The sequence below is a fragment of the Artibeus jamaicensis genome, unplaced genomic scaffold (genome assembly GCF_021234435.1).
Source record: "Artibeus jamaicensis isolate MK-2021 breed Jamaican fruit bat unplaced genomic scaffold, CSHL_Jam_final contig_3152, whole genome shotgun sequence".
Classification (NCBI taxonomy): domain Eukaryota; kingdom Metazoa; phylum Chordata; class Mammalia; order Chiroptera; family Phyllostomidae; genus Artibeus; species Artibeus jamaicensis.
Genome location: NW_026521729.1, coordinates 3,879,822 through 3,893,055, shown reverse-complemented (window position 1 = coordinate 3,893,055; position 13,234 = coordinate 3,879,822). Strand labels below are relative to the sequence as shown.

General features: G+C 47.3%; 1 protein-coding gene across 1 annotated transcript in view; it reads left to right on the top strand.

The window, feature by feature from the left end:
- FTO (FTO alpha-ketoglutarate dependent dioxygenase) overlaps window positions 1-13,234 on the top strand; it is a 311,228-nt gene that overhangs the window by 117,691 nt on the left and 180,303 nt on the right. Inside the window, exons 5-7 of the mRNA XM_037141548.2 lie at window positions 4,335-4,414; window positions 5,949-6,092; window positions 13,048-13,167. Coding sequence (XP_036997443.2) covers window positions 4,335-4,414; window positions 5,949-6,092; window positions 13,048-13,167 — 344 coding nt within the window. The remainder of the gene's footprint in view (window positions 1-4,334; window positions 4,415-5,948; window positions 6,093-13,047; window positions 13,168-13,234) is intronic.

Sequence of the window (13,234 nt, the reverse complement as noted above, 5' to 3'; positions counted from 1 at the left end):
ACTTCCAGTGTTTTGATATCATGCACTGGGCTCCGGTGAACAGCTTGGCCCATCAGTCTCTCTGCATCAGTGATCTTTTCTTTAGGGAAAATTACTAGACCTGGGATACCTGGGTGAGGGGAGAGGGTGCGGCTCTTTTAAAACTGCATCTGTTATACCGCCCATCCTTGGCATACCTGCCTGACCGCCTTCTGACCCCCTCAGTGCCAGGCTCGCTTCTTAAAGTGGCCGCTTGTGCCAGCAGCCTATGCCAAGGTCCGGGTGCCCCTCACCCCCTGGGCTGGGGGCCGAGCGCTCCTCTCAGGGTTCACTTGGCGGACTCACCCGGATGCCGCTCTTTCAGAGCCGACCGTCACGTGGCAGCCTTCTGTAAACTCATCCCCCCACTGCTGTACCCAGCACCACTCCTGGCCTTTCTGCCTGATCGAGCACCTTTCTCTAATACTTAGTGTTGGAAGAAGGTTCCGTCTCCCCCCGTGTGCCACGGCCTGTCTCACTGGGAGTCTAGGGACGGGGCAGGTGCAGGCCTGAGTCTGTGCTGACATCTTGCCAGGACACTTCTCCTTTCACTGGCCCTTAGGTTCTGAAAATGGTCTCAGTCGTGGATGTCCCTGCCTCCAGGAAAAATAAGGTCATAAATATTGAGATTGAGGGATGAGGATGGACAGGTGAGTCCGAACGAAAAGCTCCAGTGATTGTGTGAAGCTGGAAAGATTGGATTTCAGTATCGGGCTTATTTCGCCCAGGTGTGCCGTCGGCGAAGCCCTTGATTGTTACTTTAAGAAATTTGGGATGCAGTAGCCACGGTGACACAGGGGACCACAAAACCAAGGAAGTAAAGGCTGGGTGAAATTCAGAGGGACCAACTGTTAGGGCGCCCTCTGAAGCCCTAACACAGGGGGCTACAGTTCAGTGGGGGGGCGGGGGACAGATCTGAGGAAGAGAGACCTGGGTGTTAAAACCAAGAAAGTCCTGGGCCTGAATGGGTCACCATGGTGCAAATGAAGCCTTTGCCGCTGCGGTCTTTTATATATGAGACGAGATTTCATGCCACAGTGATGGCCTGCAGCCCTCTTCACCCACGATAAGGCACGCAGCGTTTGTCAGCAAAGGGTGACAGCTTCTTTCTGTGTGTTTGTTGAATACATTCAACAAGCTCTGGGTCCGCTTGCATATTGAGTCAGGCAACTTTTCGCTGTATTCTGAGATGGCTCTGGCAAATAGACGTTCTTTAGTGTTTTCTTTCTAAAAGTTATCAGGAGTCCACTTTTAAAGTTCGGAACATCTTTCGTATACACCCTTTGAGAAGTACAGTCCATGAAGCTTGAGACACTTGTAGAGGCTTTGAATTTTAGGTAAATTAGAAGCTCTTAAAGGAAAATGACAAGGTTCTTTCTAACAGCCATGCAGAGTTAGAGACAGTTGGGGCCAATTGAGAGTTTTTGGATTAGAGAGTCGCCAAGGATTTAAATAAAGGTACAAGCCTCAAAGCAGTGCTTGGCGTGTTGTGTTTGCCACTTGGTCTGCATCAGATCTGTTGCCCTTCAGTGGAACAAAAGCACTGCACAAATCCGTTCATTAAGACAACTTCTCCCCATTATGATGTCTGTAGATCCTAGAATTTTTATTGACTGATTGATTGATTGATTTTAGAGAGAGAGTAAGGAAAGGAGGGGGTGAGAGAGAGTTTTCTTGTTCCACTTATTTATGCATTCGCTGGTTGATTCCTGTGTCTGCCCTGGCCAGAGGTCAGACCTGCAACCTTGGCACACCTGAACGATTCTCTAACCAACTGAACCCCCGGTCAGGGCTGTGCATCCTAGTTTCAATAGCACAGGAGCACTAAGGCTTTTGTTTGGGTAGATGAGAATGGCCTTTATGTGTTTCTTAGAAATTGTTTCGCCCCTTTATGGAAATCTAGGATGGGAACCTCCTCCAGCCTCTGCTTGTTTGTCTGTTTGTTTGTTTGACTCTGAAACCACCATTAGGGAAGCTAGTCTGGAACAACCAGGGGTTCTCGGGGGTGTCCTTACCCAGAATCCTCGGAGAGGGCCAGGTAGAGGGGAGACCAGTCCTCATCAGGCCTTGAGCTGCACCTCTGGGCCCCCGTCTGCCGGGGCTGGGTCTGCTCTGACCCTCTCTGTTAGCCTTTCCCGTTGTCTCTGCATTTGACTCTAAAACTCCAGGGGTATCGCCGACGGTTTCACTTTATTGCATTTTGCAATGCTGTTTATTCCACACTCCTGATGTTTTGTGGCTTCGTGAACTTTCCATCAGTCGTGCCAGTGAGAACCCCCATGTTGTCTCCAACCTCACTCCCCCCTCACTTTACGTACCCAGTTCCTAAGCAGGTCCTGTTGTTTCCCTTTAAAACCTTGTGACTCCAGCCACTGCTCACGATCACCCTGCTGTCACCACCGTCCAAGTCACTGTCGGCTCCTTCATGGAGTACCGCACCAGTTCCCCAGCTGGTCTTCCTGTTCCAAACCAGTCCCCCCACCCCTGCCACCTCTTTTCTATAAAGCTGCCACTGTGGTCTGTTTTAAACTTAGATGACATTTTATCCCTGCTCGAGACTTTCTAAAGGCTTCGTGTCCTGTCTAGAATAAAACCACGGATTCCTAGCACAGCCGACCTCCATAATCTGTTCAGCTTCCCACGTGCCCCTTGCTCACCACACTGCCCTCGCACTGGCCTGTCTTCCTCCCTGAGTACAACCAGCCCGTTCCCACGCCTGTGCCTTGACCCTGGCCCTGTCTCTGCCTGGAATTGTGGAGTACCTGATTTTGTTGGCCTTTGCTCTAATGAGTGACTAAATGACCTGGAAGAGGTTTAAGTCTTCTAAGGCTTGCTTTTGATCTGTTAGGCGGAGCTAGAGCAGCCTTTAATCTAAGATGCATTTAGCACTACTGCTAAGATGAGGCTTTTCCGAAGACTCTATTCATTATCTCATGTGGTAGGAGCCATTCTGCTGCTGCGAGCACAGGGGGTTCCCGGCCCTGTGTGTGGTCTGAGATGTGCTCCGCCTGTAGCTTCCTGGTGCTGCTTTTCCTGCCCTTGGGCAGTTTCCATTCACACGTGCACGGATGTCTGTGTGCACTCTCTCTCTCTTTCTCTCTGTCTCTTGTGTGCAGGTTCTTCTATCCCTGTAGTCTGCTGAACACACTCTAGTGTCTGCCTTCCCAACTCAGCAAGAAGGAAAACTGAACCCTGAGTGTCCTGACTTCCTCCTCTCTACTCTGTGACTTTGAAACTGTTTTCAGGGAGTGAGTTAGGGCAGTCGGAGGGCTCCCTACATATCATTTCTCTTACCTTCGGACTGTATCTTGCTGTGTTTGCCAGTGTCGGAACCTTTGTTTGCTACCGTTGGTCTATTTTGTAGTTTGAGGTCGGAGGGTAAACCTTGTCACTCTTCCTCCACAGCGCCTGAAAGCGAGAGTCCTTCCACTGCCATTTCACATTTCCTTTCTCATGTTTAGAGGTAACCGTATAGGTGTTTTTTGCCAGCATGTGAAGGCTGTAGCACTCTTGGCTTCTTAGTGTTAAGTCATTGTCTTCTTCTCGTGCACATTGCTGGGAAACAGCACCCTTCAGTTCTTTTCTTTGTAACAGGGGACGCGCCGGGCCAAGTGGAGGTGACATCAATTTTCCCCGACACTCGGCGTCATGTCTTAGAATGCACAACACTGATGTTCCTCCACTGCCCATGGTTTTAGGCGTGTTCTTCAGTGGATGAGTTCACCACCTACCCCATTCTTGGGTTGTCAGTCCACAGGCTTGAATTCTGTTCTGAGAGCCAGAGCTTTGCAAGATGCCGAGTTGGTTGGTTTGTTGCCTGGAAAAGTGTTAGAGCAAAACCGACACGTTGAGGAAAGAGGAAGGTTTTCAGATGAAAGACACTCAACCCCAAGTAACGTGAACGAGTTTCAGGTTATTTTAAAGGCATGTGTAGAATCAGATCTATCCTAAGAAAGAGAAAGAAGTCCAATCTGTAAATTTTTAACTTTGTGGGGAGTGGGCATCATAAGACTACAAGTAACTAAGGTGACCACACATGTCCCGTCTGTGAGGGACAGTCCTCGTATGGGCCTGTCGTCCTGAGATAAATACTAATCACATCCCCTTTCGCTCCTGAAAGTGTCATGGTTTTACCGGTCATTGAATTTATAAACAATGGTTTTAAGAATAAAATGTAATTGTTCGGTTTTTGGCCACTGTTATTTTTTTTGAATGATGGATTTACTTGTTTACTTTGTATTTTTGTTAACTAGTATATAGTGACTAAGTGTGTGCATGTGTGGTTTTGTTTTTAATTTTTGGTATTTTTCCTGCAGATGATCTCAATGCCACCCACCAACACTGTGTTTTGGCTGGTTTACCACCTCGGTTCAGTTCCACCCACCGAGTGGCCGAGGTAAGTGTAAATAAAAGTGTGATTCAGATTAATTGGATGTGGCAGAAGTGGTCGAATGAGCAATTTATCATAGAACTTTGGAAGCATATTTGATAGGAAAATTGCTTCCATCTAACTTGACTGCAGTCTCTGTTTACTTGCTTTCTTGGCTCTGAGTTGTGTTGAATAGTTTTTAAAAGTGTATTCACAGCGTGGGATAAGTATATTTTGCTTATTTGGGTTTATGTTTCTTGGAGAAGGTAAGTGCCATTGGCAGGTGTTGCTAGTTAGAGATTTTCTAAGGGGTTTGTATCTGTCAAGGTCAAAGGCAGGAGACGGCCAGAAGGAAACGGGGCGGATTTGTGTGCGCGTGCATGTGTTAGCTGCGATTGGGCGCAGATGGTTGAGAGTTTACATTGCCCTTAATTTTTTGGTCAGGCTTCTGGGCATGTGAATGTAAATGAAGAAGAGAGTTGCGGCGGAGCCAGGAATTTCCAGGCTCCCCAGTTGTGTTTGCAATGCAGACTTGATTGCGAAATTCTGCCACCGCTCGGAGTGGCCGACGGTCAGATGACTGGACTAGCTCAGTACGGGAATGTCAGCAGCAACGAAAACCCTTTGTAGTCAGCCCAGGGTGCTGTGTGTGTCATTAGGAAGGGTGCCCAAGAGCAGAGGGGTAATCACGGAGAGGATTATGGGTCCACCGCTTTCCAAGCTTGTTATATGCACTTTGCTTTGCCTTGTGCCGCGGTTGGAGAAAGCAGGGCAGAAGAGATTCGGCTACATGGCAGGGAGTGCGAGACCTTTTCAGTGCCAAGACCGTGAGTCTGCCAGGCGGTGGCCTGCCTTTTGGGAATCAGGCAGCCTTTCTGGTGGACTGGTCCTGTGGCTGTGCAGGCCGGGAGGGCGTGGCATCCATTTCAGTCAAGTGGCCAGCAAGCCCATCAAGCATCCCTTCCTCCTTCCTCCTCACCTTCCCGTCTTCTCTCTTCCACTCATTCATCCACCTAAATGTCTGCGTGCCTGTCATGTGTCCAGCAGCACCACGAGCTCCAGAGATACAGCCATTGCCACAACTGTTATGGCCACTCCCTTTGTTGAACTTCCATTTCAGTTGGGGAGACAAATAATAAACAAATAAATGTGGAAACATTATTTTAAAGACCTAAAAGTTAGTTCTGTTAGAAGGTAGGAGGGAAGGAAGGAGGGAAGGAAAGAGAAGAGCAAGCAAGTGAGCATTTTACAGGTTATTTAATACGTGCTTTGCGTTGTATGAAAAAGACTTGACTTTAGCGTGAGATGTTCTAGGCATCTGTTGTTCTAGCCATAATCCACTCAAGAAGCCTGTTCTTCTGGATCCATTGCAGTGGGTGGCTGCTTATGTGCATTCTTCTTGCACCTTCGCAAATCTAATCTGGAAGAGCAGACAAGCTTAAGTTAAGGAGTACAGACCGAGCTGTGAGGGTGTCAGGTGAAATGCACAGAAAGGGGACTGATGGCAACAGTCCTAGACTTGGGAGCTGCCCATCATCTGGATTTCTGGTTCTCTCCGCAGTGCTCGACAGGGACCTTGGACTATATCCTGCAGCGCTGCCACTTGGCTCTGCAGAACGTCCGTGACGGAGCAGGCAGCGGAGATGTGTCTCTGAAGTCCCTGGAGCCTGCAGTTTTGAAACAAGGAGAAGAAATCCACAATGAGGTGAGGGCTTTAAAGAACTGTGCAGGGTCTAAGATCTGATCCTACTGGCAAACTCACGAGTGAATCTGCCATAGTTTCGTATAAGACATGTGACTCCCAGAGACAAAAGGACAGTGTATTACTCCCGACAGTAGCAGGAGGCAGAGTATCAGAACTTTCGTGCCAGGTCTCCAAGCCTCTGTCTCCCCAGGGCAATGCCAAGTGGGCCAGAGAGCAAGTGCACACGGAGGGGTTGAATTATAGGAGAGGCACCCAAGCTAAGGGAACCCAAATCCTTTATAAGAATAGGCAGTCAGCATGCCTGTTCTTTGCTCCAAAGCAAGGCACTGTCTTCATCCTCCAAGTCTGTTAGCAAACCTGCCCTTCGTTCTGGAGGGAGGAACCATACCTTCCGGGGATGCCCGCAGGACGAGCATCCTTGTAGTGAGAGTGTGGCACAAAGGGCAGTCACGTCCTGGCCTCCAGTGCAGAAATACGAGGGAGCAAGGGGCAGGGCCTCGCTTTTCGTATTATCAGCTCCAGTTCTGCAGTCCTGTGAGACCACAGGTCTGGGTCCCGTGAGTCGGTTTTACAAACGCCACTGGCCTCACCGATGCCCTTTCCACCTTCCTTCGTCTTTGAACCCCATAGACTCATATTGAAAAAATCTACTTAATACATCTTAAACATCCACTTATTCTTTATGTAAATAAATTTCTCGAAGAAGGAAGCTTCACATTACCACTGCGAGTGGAAAACCAGTATCACCGGCCAAAGGAAAAAGTAACCAGGAGAATGTCGTCAGTGGAAACAGCAGTGTGATTCCAGCAGCTGGTCCTGGCAGCAGCGGCGGGGAGCCTAAAGTCTTCATTCTTTATGTTAAGAAGGGAAATGAGGGCACAAATTCATAAATTTTCTAAAAGTCATTGAGTTCTACACATAAAATGGGTGGATTTTACGGTGGGTCAATTATACCTACACACAAAAAAAAAAAACTAGTAAAGGAAGAAAAGAGTTTACCAAGTGGTAGAATTATTGATGATCATTGCCAGCCTGAGACTTTCTCTTTGGTGTAATTAGAAGGATTGATGGAGAATTTGGAATATAGAAGTGTTATTACTCAGTTTTTCAATAAATCATTACTGAACATGTGCCAGGCACTCTTTTGGGTGCTTTAGGATATATTGGTAAAGAAAATAGACATTCAAGTGCAGGGAGAAGACAAATATTAAACAAATTGGTTAATTATCTAGTATGTTAGAAGTTTGTAAGTACTACAAAAAAAAAGACAGAGCAGTGATAGAGATTCCGAGAGGCTGAGAACAGCCCGCTGAGAAGGGGCCCTTTGAGCAGAGACTTGAAGGCGGTGAGGGGGCGAGCCTGGTGGCTTCCTGAGGACCAGCGTTCGGGCAGAGGGACATTCCAGTGCAGAGGCTGTGTTCATGATTAATTCAGGGACAGTCTGACCAGAGGGGTGGGGGTGAGGCCGTGAGTTATAGGAGATGAGGTCCCAGAGACGGCACCTGAAAGGTTTGAAGGTCCCTGGAAAGGACGAGGACTTCCCTTTCTACCCCGTGGGCAATGGGGAGACATTAAGGGATTTTGAACAGAGGAGACACAGTGTAATATGGAAACATCGCCTTATTTTGAAGACCCCAAAGCAAAGGAATTCTGCCTTTCAGGGAAGTATTAACCGGTTCTGCTGCCAGGCCGAGCCCGGGCTGATGTTCTTCTCTTCATTGTGCCTGATCACTGCCCCATGTCCTCTGCCATCTGTCCCTGCCACAGACAGGGCTGATGGCAAGCACTGTGGGAAGGATGAGTGTTGATGGACCGAGCAACCTCACCGAATTAGGCTTGGGAGCAAAGTTAGGTCTTTCTCCATTTCGAGGGTGAAGAAGTTCTGCTCTGTAAGTGTGGTTACTTCCTTCCCTGACAGCCCTGTGGTTTTAGGAGTCAGGCTAGGACACTCTCACTCACAAGCACATGGACTCTTCAGCTGTCTGGTCCTTGTCAGCGACTCTGATGTTTTGTTGTCGTTGGTGGGTGGCGGAGATCAGTATCTATTCGGTTGGCCAAAAAACCCATATAGTTTTTTTTTCCATAAAATGAAAGACATTTTTCATTTTCACCAATAACTCTTGATTTGGATGTTTTGAGTATGTCGCTATCTCCCACATGGTAGAACGTAGGTTGTTCTCAATTAATGTCTCGATTTGACCACTATCAACTTCAACTGGTCTACCTGACCTCGGAGCATCAACCAGCAAGAAATCTCCAGCATGAAACCTCACAAACCATTCTTGACACATTTGATCAGTCACAGCACCTTCTCTATGCACCGAATGAATTTTTTTTTAGTGTTTCAGTTGCATTTTTACCTTTCTCGAAATCATAAAGCATATGCCAAACACGTTGCATATTCTTTTCCACCTTCGGTGTTACAATGGCTATGCAAAAATTCACCAGTTTTGATGTGTCTTTAAAATGCATGCCGATATGACAGCTGTCCCAGTACAATCTAACAAAATGGTTTCGAATGAAGTTAAATCAACTAAGTGCTGCTAGAGCCATCTTACAGACAAACAAACAAACAAGTGAACTGTTTGGCCAACCCAGTCGAACGTTGTCATCCGACCACGTCAGCTTCAGAGTGCCTGGCTGCTGTTAACATTGTGCGTGGCAGCAAGGTGGGGCGGAGATGCGTCAGAAACCTTGGCCCTCTGAGGCTAGCCTGCCATTGAACGGAGAGAGAGAACCTGGGTCTAAACAGCGTGCGTTCCAGTCCTTTCCATCCCCCAGCCTTTGGTTCTTCAAGGACATCTCCTGACCTGAGAATTAAATCCATATGTCAGGGCACATGGTCACACACTGTTCTTTCACCCTCCACCTTGGCCTGGGATCAGGCATTTGCAGGATTAGTCGCCGCTGTGCCCAACCGTCCAAGCATGAATGTCCGTAATGGTTATCCCGGGTCCTTGTTTGCTTTCCCCTTTCTTAGAGGCCGTGTGCCTCCGCTCGACTGATTACAGGGTGAAGTCCTTGGTTTTATAAGCTATGGGCTTGCAGGCTGTGTGGGTTTAGAAGTGGCTTGTTTCCCTGGTCTCAGGTGGTTTCTGAGTAAGCGGTTTGGGAACTTGGGGATTGGAACTGCACCCACAAGAAGCTATTTTTTATTTCTAATTTAAGATGTTTAGAAAAGATTTTTGTTATAGGAAGAATCTCCCTCTGTGTTCTTGAATAGGTTGTTTTCCTTCTTAAACTACATAAAATGTGGACTCCGGTCTCTAACAAGCAAATTTTTCCTGGGAGCACCTGTTATTTAAGGACACCCTTTGGCTCTCACTGAGTCCGGGTCGGAGCTCTTGTGAAAGGGACCTCGAAGGGTGGCTCTTTGTGGGTCGGACCTTCGAGTCTCCCGGTCTGCGGTCCGTCCTGTTATTACAGTGGGATGTTGACCCCTTGGCCGTGTGCACACGTGTCGTGAAGGGATGTCCCGACTGGGCCTGGGATCAAGTGAAGAGCCCAAACTACCTGGAAGAGGAGCCAGTAGGTGACATTCGCTCCCCTGTACGAGTATTGGAGACAATTTGTAATGATAGCCTGATGGAGTAGCTCGGAAGTAGGATTTGGGGATGAGCTTCACTCTCTTAATGCTCCAGTGTCCAGTGACCAAGAAGATTCACGCAGGCGGGTGATTTATGTTTCTTTCTGCCCTTCCGGCTTCTGCTAGCCGTTTCCAGGATGAAAGCTTTTCCCGATTGATCTTTTCTTTCTTTTTCTTCTTCTTCTTTTTTTTTTCTTCTGCAGAGAAGGCAGAGAAGATTAGTTAAGAGGTTATAGAGATTTCTTCCGAGTCACAGCTCTGAAACTGACACTGTTATGAACATGTTTCATTCTCCTCTGATGACTCAGAGGCCCTTCCAGGATCCTGCAGGGCCCTCCAGTTGGCCTGCCGTCCTGTACCTGCGGGCATGATCCTGAGCTTCTGTCGTGCGCAAGACGGCAGTCAGGGAGTTTGGCCACGAGCATCGTGAACTCTGAGTTGTGGACTCCCTGCGGCTCACATCTCGGGGGGTCAGTTTTCTCTGATTTATGCTCCGGTCTCTGTGAGCCACCCAGAGGGACTATGGTGAAGGGATAGAGGCCCTGCTCCTGTCACAGCCAGAGCCTCAGCTGTCCGTCGGTCTGGTTCGATAGGTTCTTTATCCCTGATGGAAGGTTCTGCTCCGTGTTAAGTCCCCACCCTTTGGTTTTTGCGTGGTGTTCACCCCTCTGTAGTTTTCCTGTCTCATCCCTCGAGTTTGAGGGGAAAGCCAGCATTTTTTAGTGATGAGTAACTCAAACTCTGCACCAAGACCTGGATTTTTTTTTGCCTCCTTAATTAATTTTAAGAAAGGAGCCAAGTACTCCTCTTGGCACTGGGGGACCTGGCGAGGGTGGCATTTGGTTACAGTCCTGTAGTATTTTTGCCCACAACATTGGAAGGAAAAAGCCAGGCTATGGAGCACAATGACATGCATGACGATGGGTCTGAGGCCCACAAAGATCGTATCTCATGGGCAATGCTTTGACTCAAGAATAAAATGCTGTTGGGAATAAGTGGTCGGCATTGAGCTTTCCTGACTGGCTTCAGTGAAAGAGGGGTGGGCGTGAACTGGCGTGGACATCAGACATTTTCCTGCTCAGAACACATGATGGGAAGATCCTCGAAGACAGAAAGGTCTAGGCCTCGCGACCTTGTTCAACTCCTAGTCATAGCCTCTAGCATTATTATTATTAATCCGCATTAATACTACTCACTTAATCCTCACCACAGACCTCTGTGGTTATTATATAACTATCTTTACTTTACAGATGGCATGGCTGTTCCCTAGTGAAGCCCAGTTCTGAGTTGACCCCAGAGCCCTTACTCTTAACGATGGCATCCTTTTGCCTGCAAAGAGAGTTGTACAACTGAGCGGAAAGATGAAGTCATTGTTTACTAAAAAGGACAGGGTCTCTCTTGTTGGAAAGCTGTCTCCTTGCTTCTGAGTTTTAATTCACTGGAGGCCAGACTCTCTGGGACCCTGATGGGTGGAATGAAGTAATTACATAGGATCCTCTACTTGCCAAGACTTTATGTTCTGTCCTCATTAATGGAAATAACCAGCCCAAAGATACAAAACACTTCAAAAAATCTTTTCAACTTTCCTTAACATAGGGCTTAGTGCTTTGCTGGCAGTTTATTCCCGTAGCGTAAACTAATTTCATGTTGTGTCTATTAAACAGAACTCTTTTTTTTCATGTAATAAATGAGGTTGTTAATTCTATACCTTCAGAGAAGTTGAACTATGTACACTTGCTTTTATTCCGCTTTCAAAGCAGTCAAGTTCACTTCTGTTAACCACTGTCTTTTGTGCCACAGGTAAGGCTTAGAAACCATTGTCTTAATATTGTCTACATTCCTTTTTTTTTTTTTTGGTTGTTTAAACAACTTTAACCGAAATCACTTCTCCATATCAAACATCTAGTTAAGGTAAACTAAAACCCTTTCGTGTGACTTGGTGTTCTCGGGTTAGTTATTTGAGTCATTTTCTCCATTGTTAAAACTTCACCAGTTGCTTTTGTTTGCTTCATGAAAGTTCAACATGGGTAAACAAACACAAAAATTCTTTGTGGTGGCAGGTGAAGATTATAATAGGTTGGTGCCTGTGTGTGCAACATGATTACATTAGCAAAGCCTGATGACCTGATGTTAAGCTGTAAAAGCTCTGCATTTCTTGAAAAAGCATTTGGGGATGAATGGAGTCATACTTTGATGGTAAAATCTGATTTTCCCGTTAAGATGAGTGATAGGCGCCTTGGAAAATAGATAGGAAAGAACTTCTTATCTTTTCAAAGCTTTATTTAACCTCATGTACATATATGGGGCTCATTTCAGTTGCAGGAGACAAAAAGAAATTAACCACCTGAACTGGTTTAAGCAAAAGGAGTTTCAGGAATAGCTTGATCAAGAGTCAGTTGATGTTACTAGGACCCAGTTTTGATCAGTTCCTCTTGCAGCTGGTTCCTCGATTTTTTCCATTCTGCCGAATTGGTTGCAGAATCCACTTCCTGTTGACTTCTGACAGTCTGCCGTCTCAAGACTTATTCTGATAGAACACAGACAGGCCTATTTCCCCAAAATTCAGTTCTGTGGAGTAAAGAAACATGGTGGGCTAACTGCTGGTATCAGAGCCAGAGCTCTGCTCAGACCATGTGGACTGAGACTCGGAAGGGGGTGGGTTACCAAATGAACAGTGGGGTTTGGCTTGAATAGAAGGAGGAAAGCTACGAAGGTGAATAATAGAAATATACTACAGTAGCTTCCTAGGAAGGAAAAGAAATCGTTTGTTTTTGCTGCTCTTTGGACCTGCGGCCACTGTCCTAAGTTGAAAACGGACGATTTGAATAGCTCTGCAGGGTACATTGGATGCACGTGTTCATGGTTAACTTTGGGTCGTTCAGTCGTATGGGTCAACATTATCACCAGGACCCCAGACCCGTGGGTAAATTCTTCATTTTCAACCTAAAACACTTAATGTCACTATCTCCTAATGTGTGTCTGAATTTGGCTCCTCATGCTAATCTTTACTAAAGCTATGTAATAAAAACATACCTTGTGTGATTATATCTTTCCCATTGCACCTACCGAGGGCTGCTGTATACTTCAGAATCCCAGTCCTTGCTGTTGATTGACCGATAAACGTGGCTGAAAATCCCTCCCAGCCCGAGCTGAGTTGTCTCATTGCGCATTACGTCTGCTCTTTCCCTGGCTCTGCAGGAATGCTCCGGGGACCCCAGGTCACGGTGCGAACTGGGGAGGCTGAGCTTTCTCCCTGTTCTCATCCCAGGGCTGTGAAGTCCCTGGAGGTGAACTGAGGGACAAAGTCATCGTCCTTGGTGGTCCGTCCCAAGGGCATTGTAACCACAGCCTGGTCTTTATGGTCCGCAGGTGGAGTTTGAGTGGCTGAGACAGTTCTGGTTCCAAGGCAATCGCTACAGCAGGTGCACCGACTGGTGGAGTCAGCCCATGGCCCAGCTGGAGGAGATGTGGAGGAAGATGGAAGGCGTGGTAAGGCCGCGGGGTCTGCGAGCAGCTCCTGGGAGGGGGCACTGTAGACGTTCGCCGCCGCCTCATT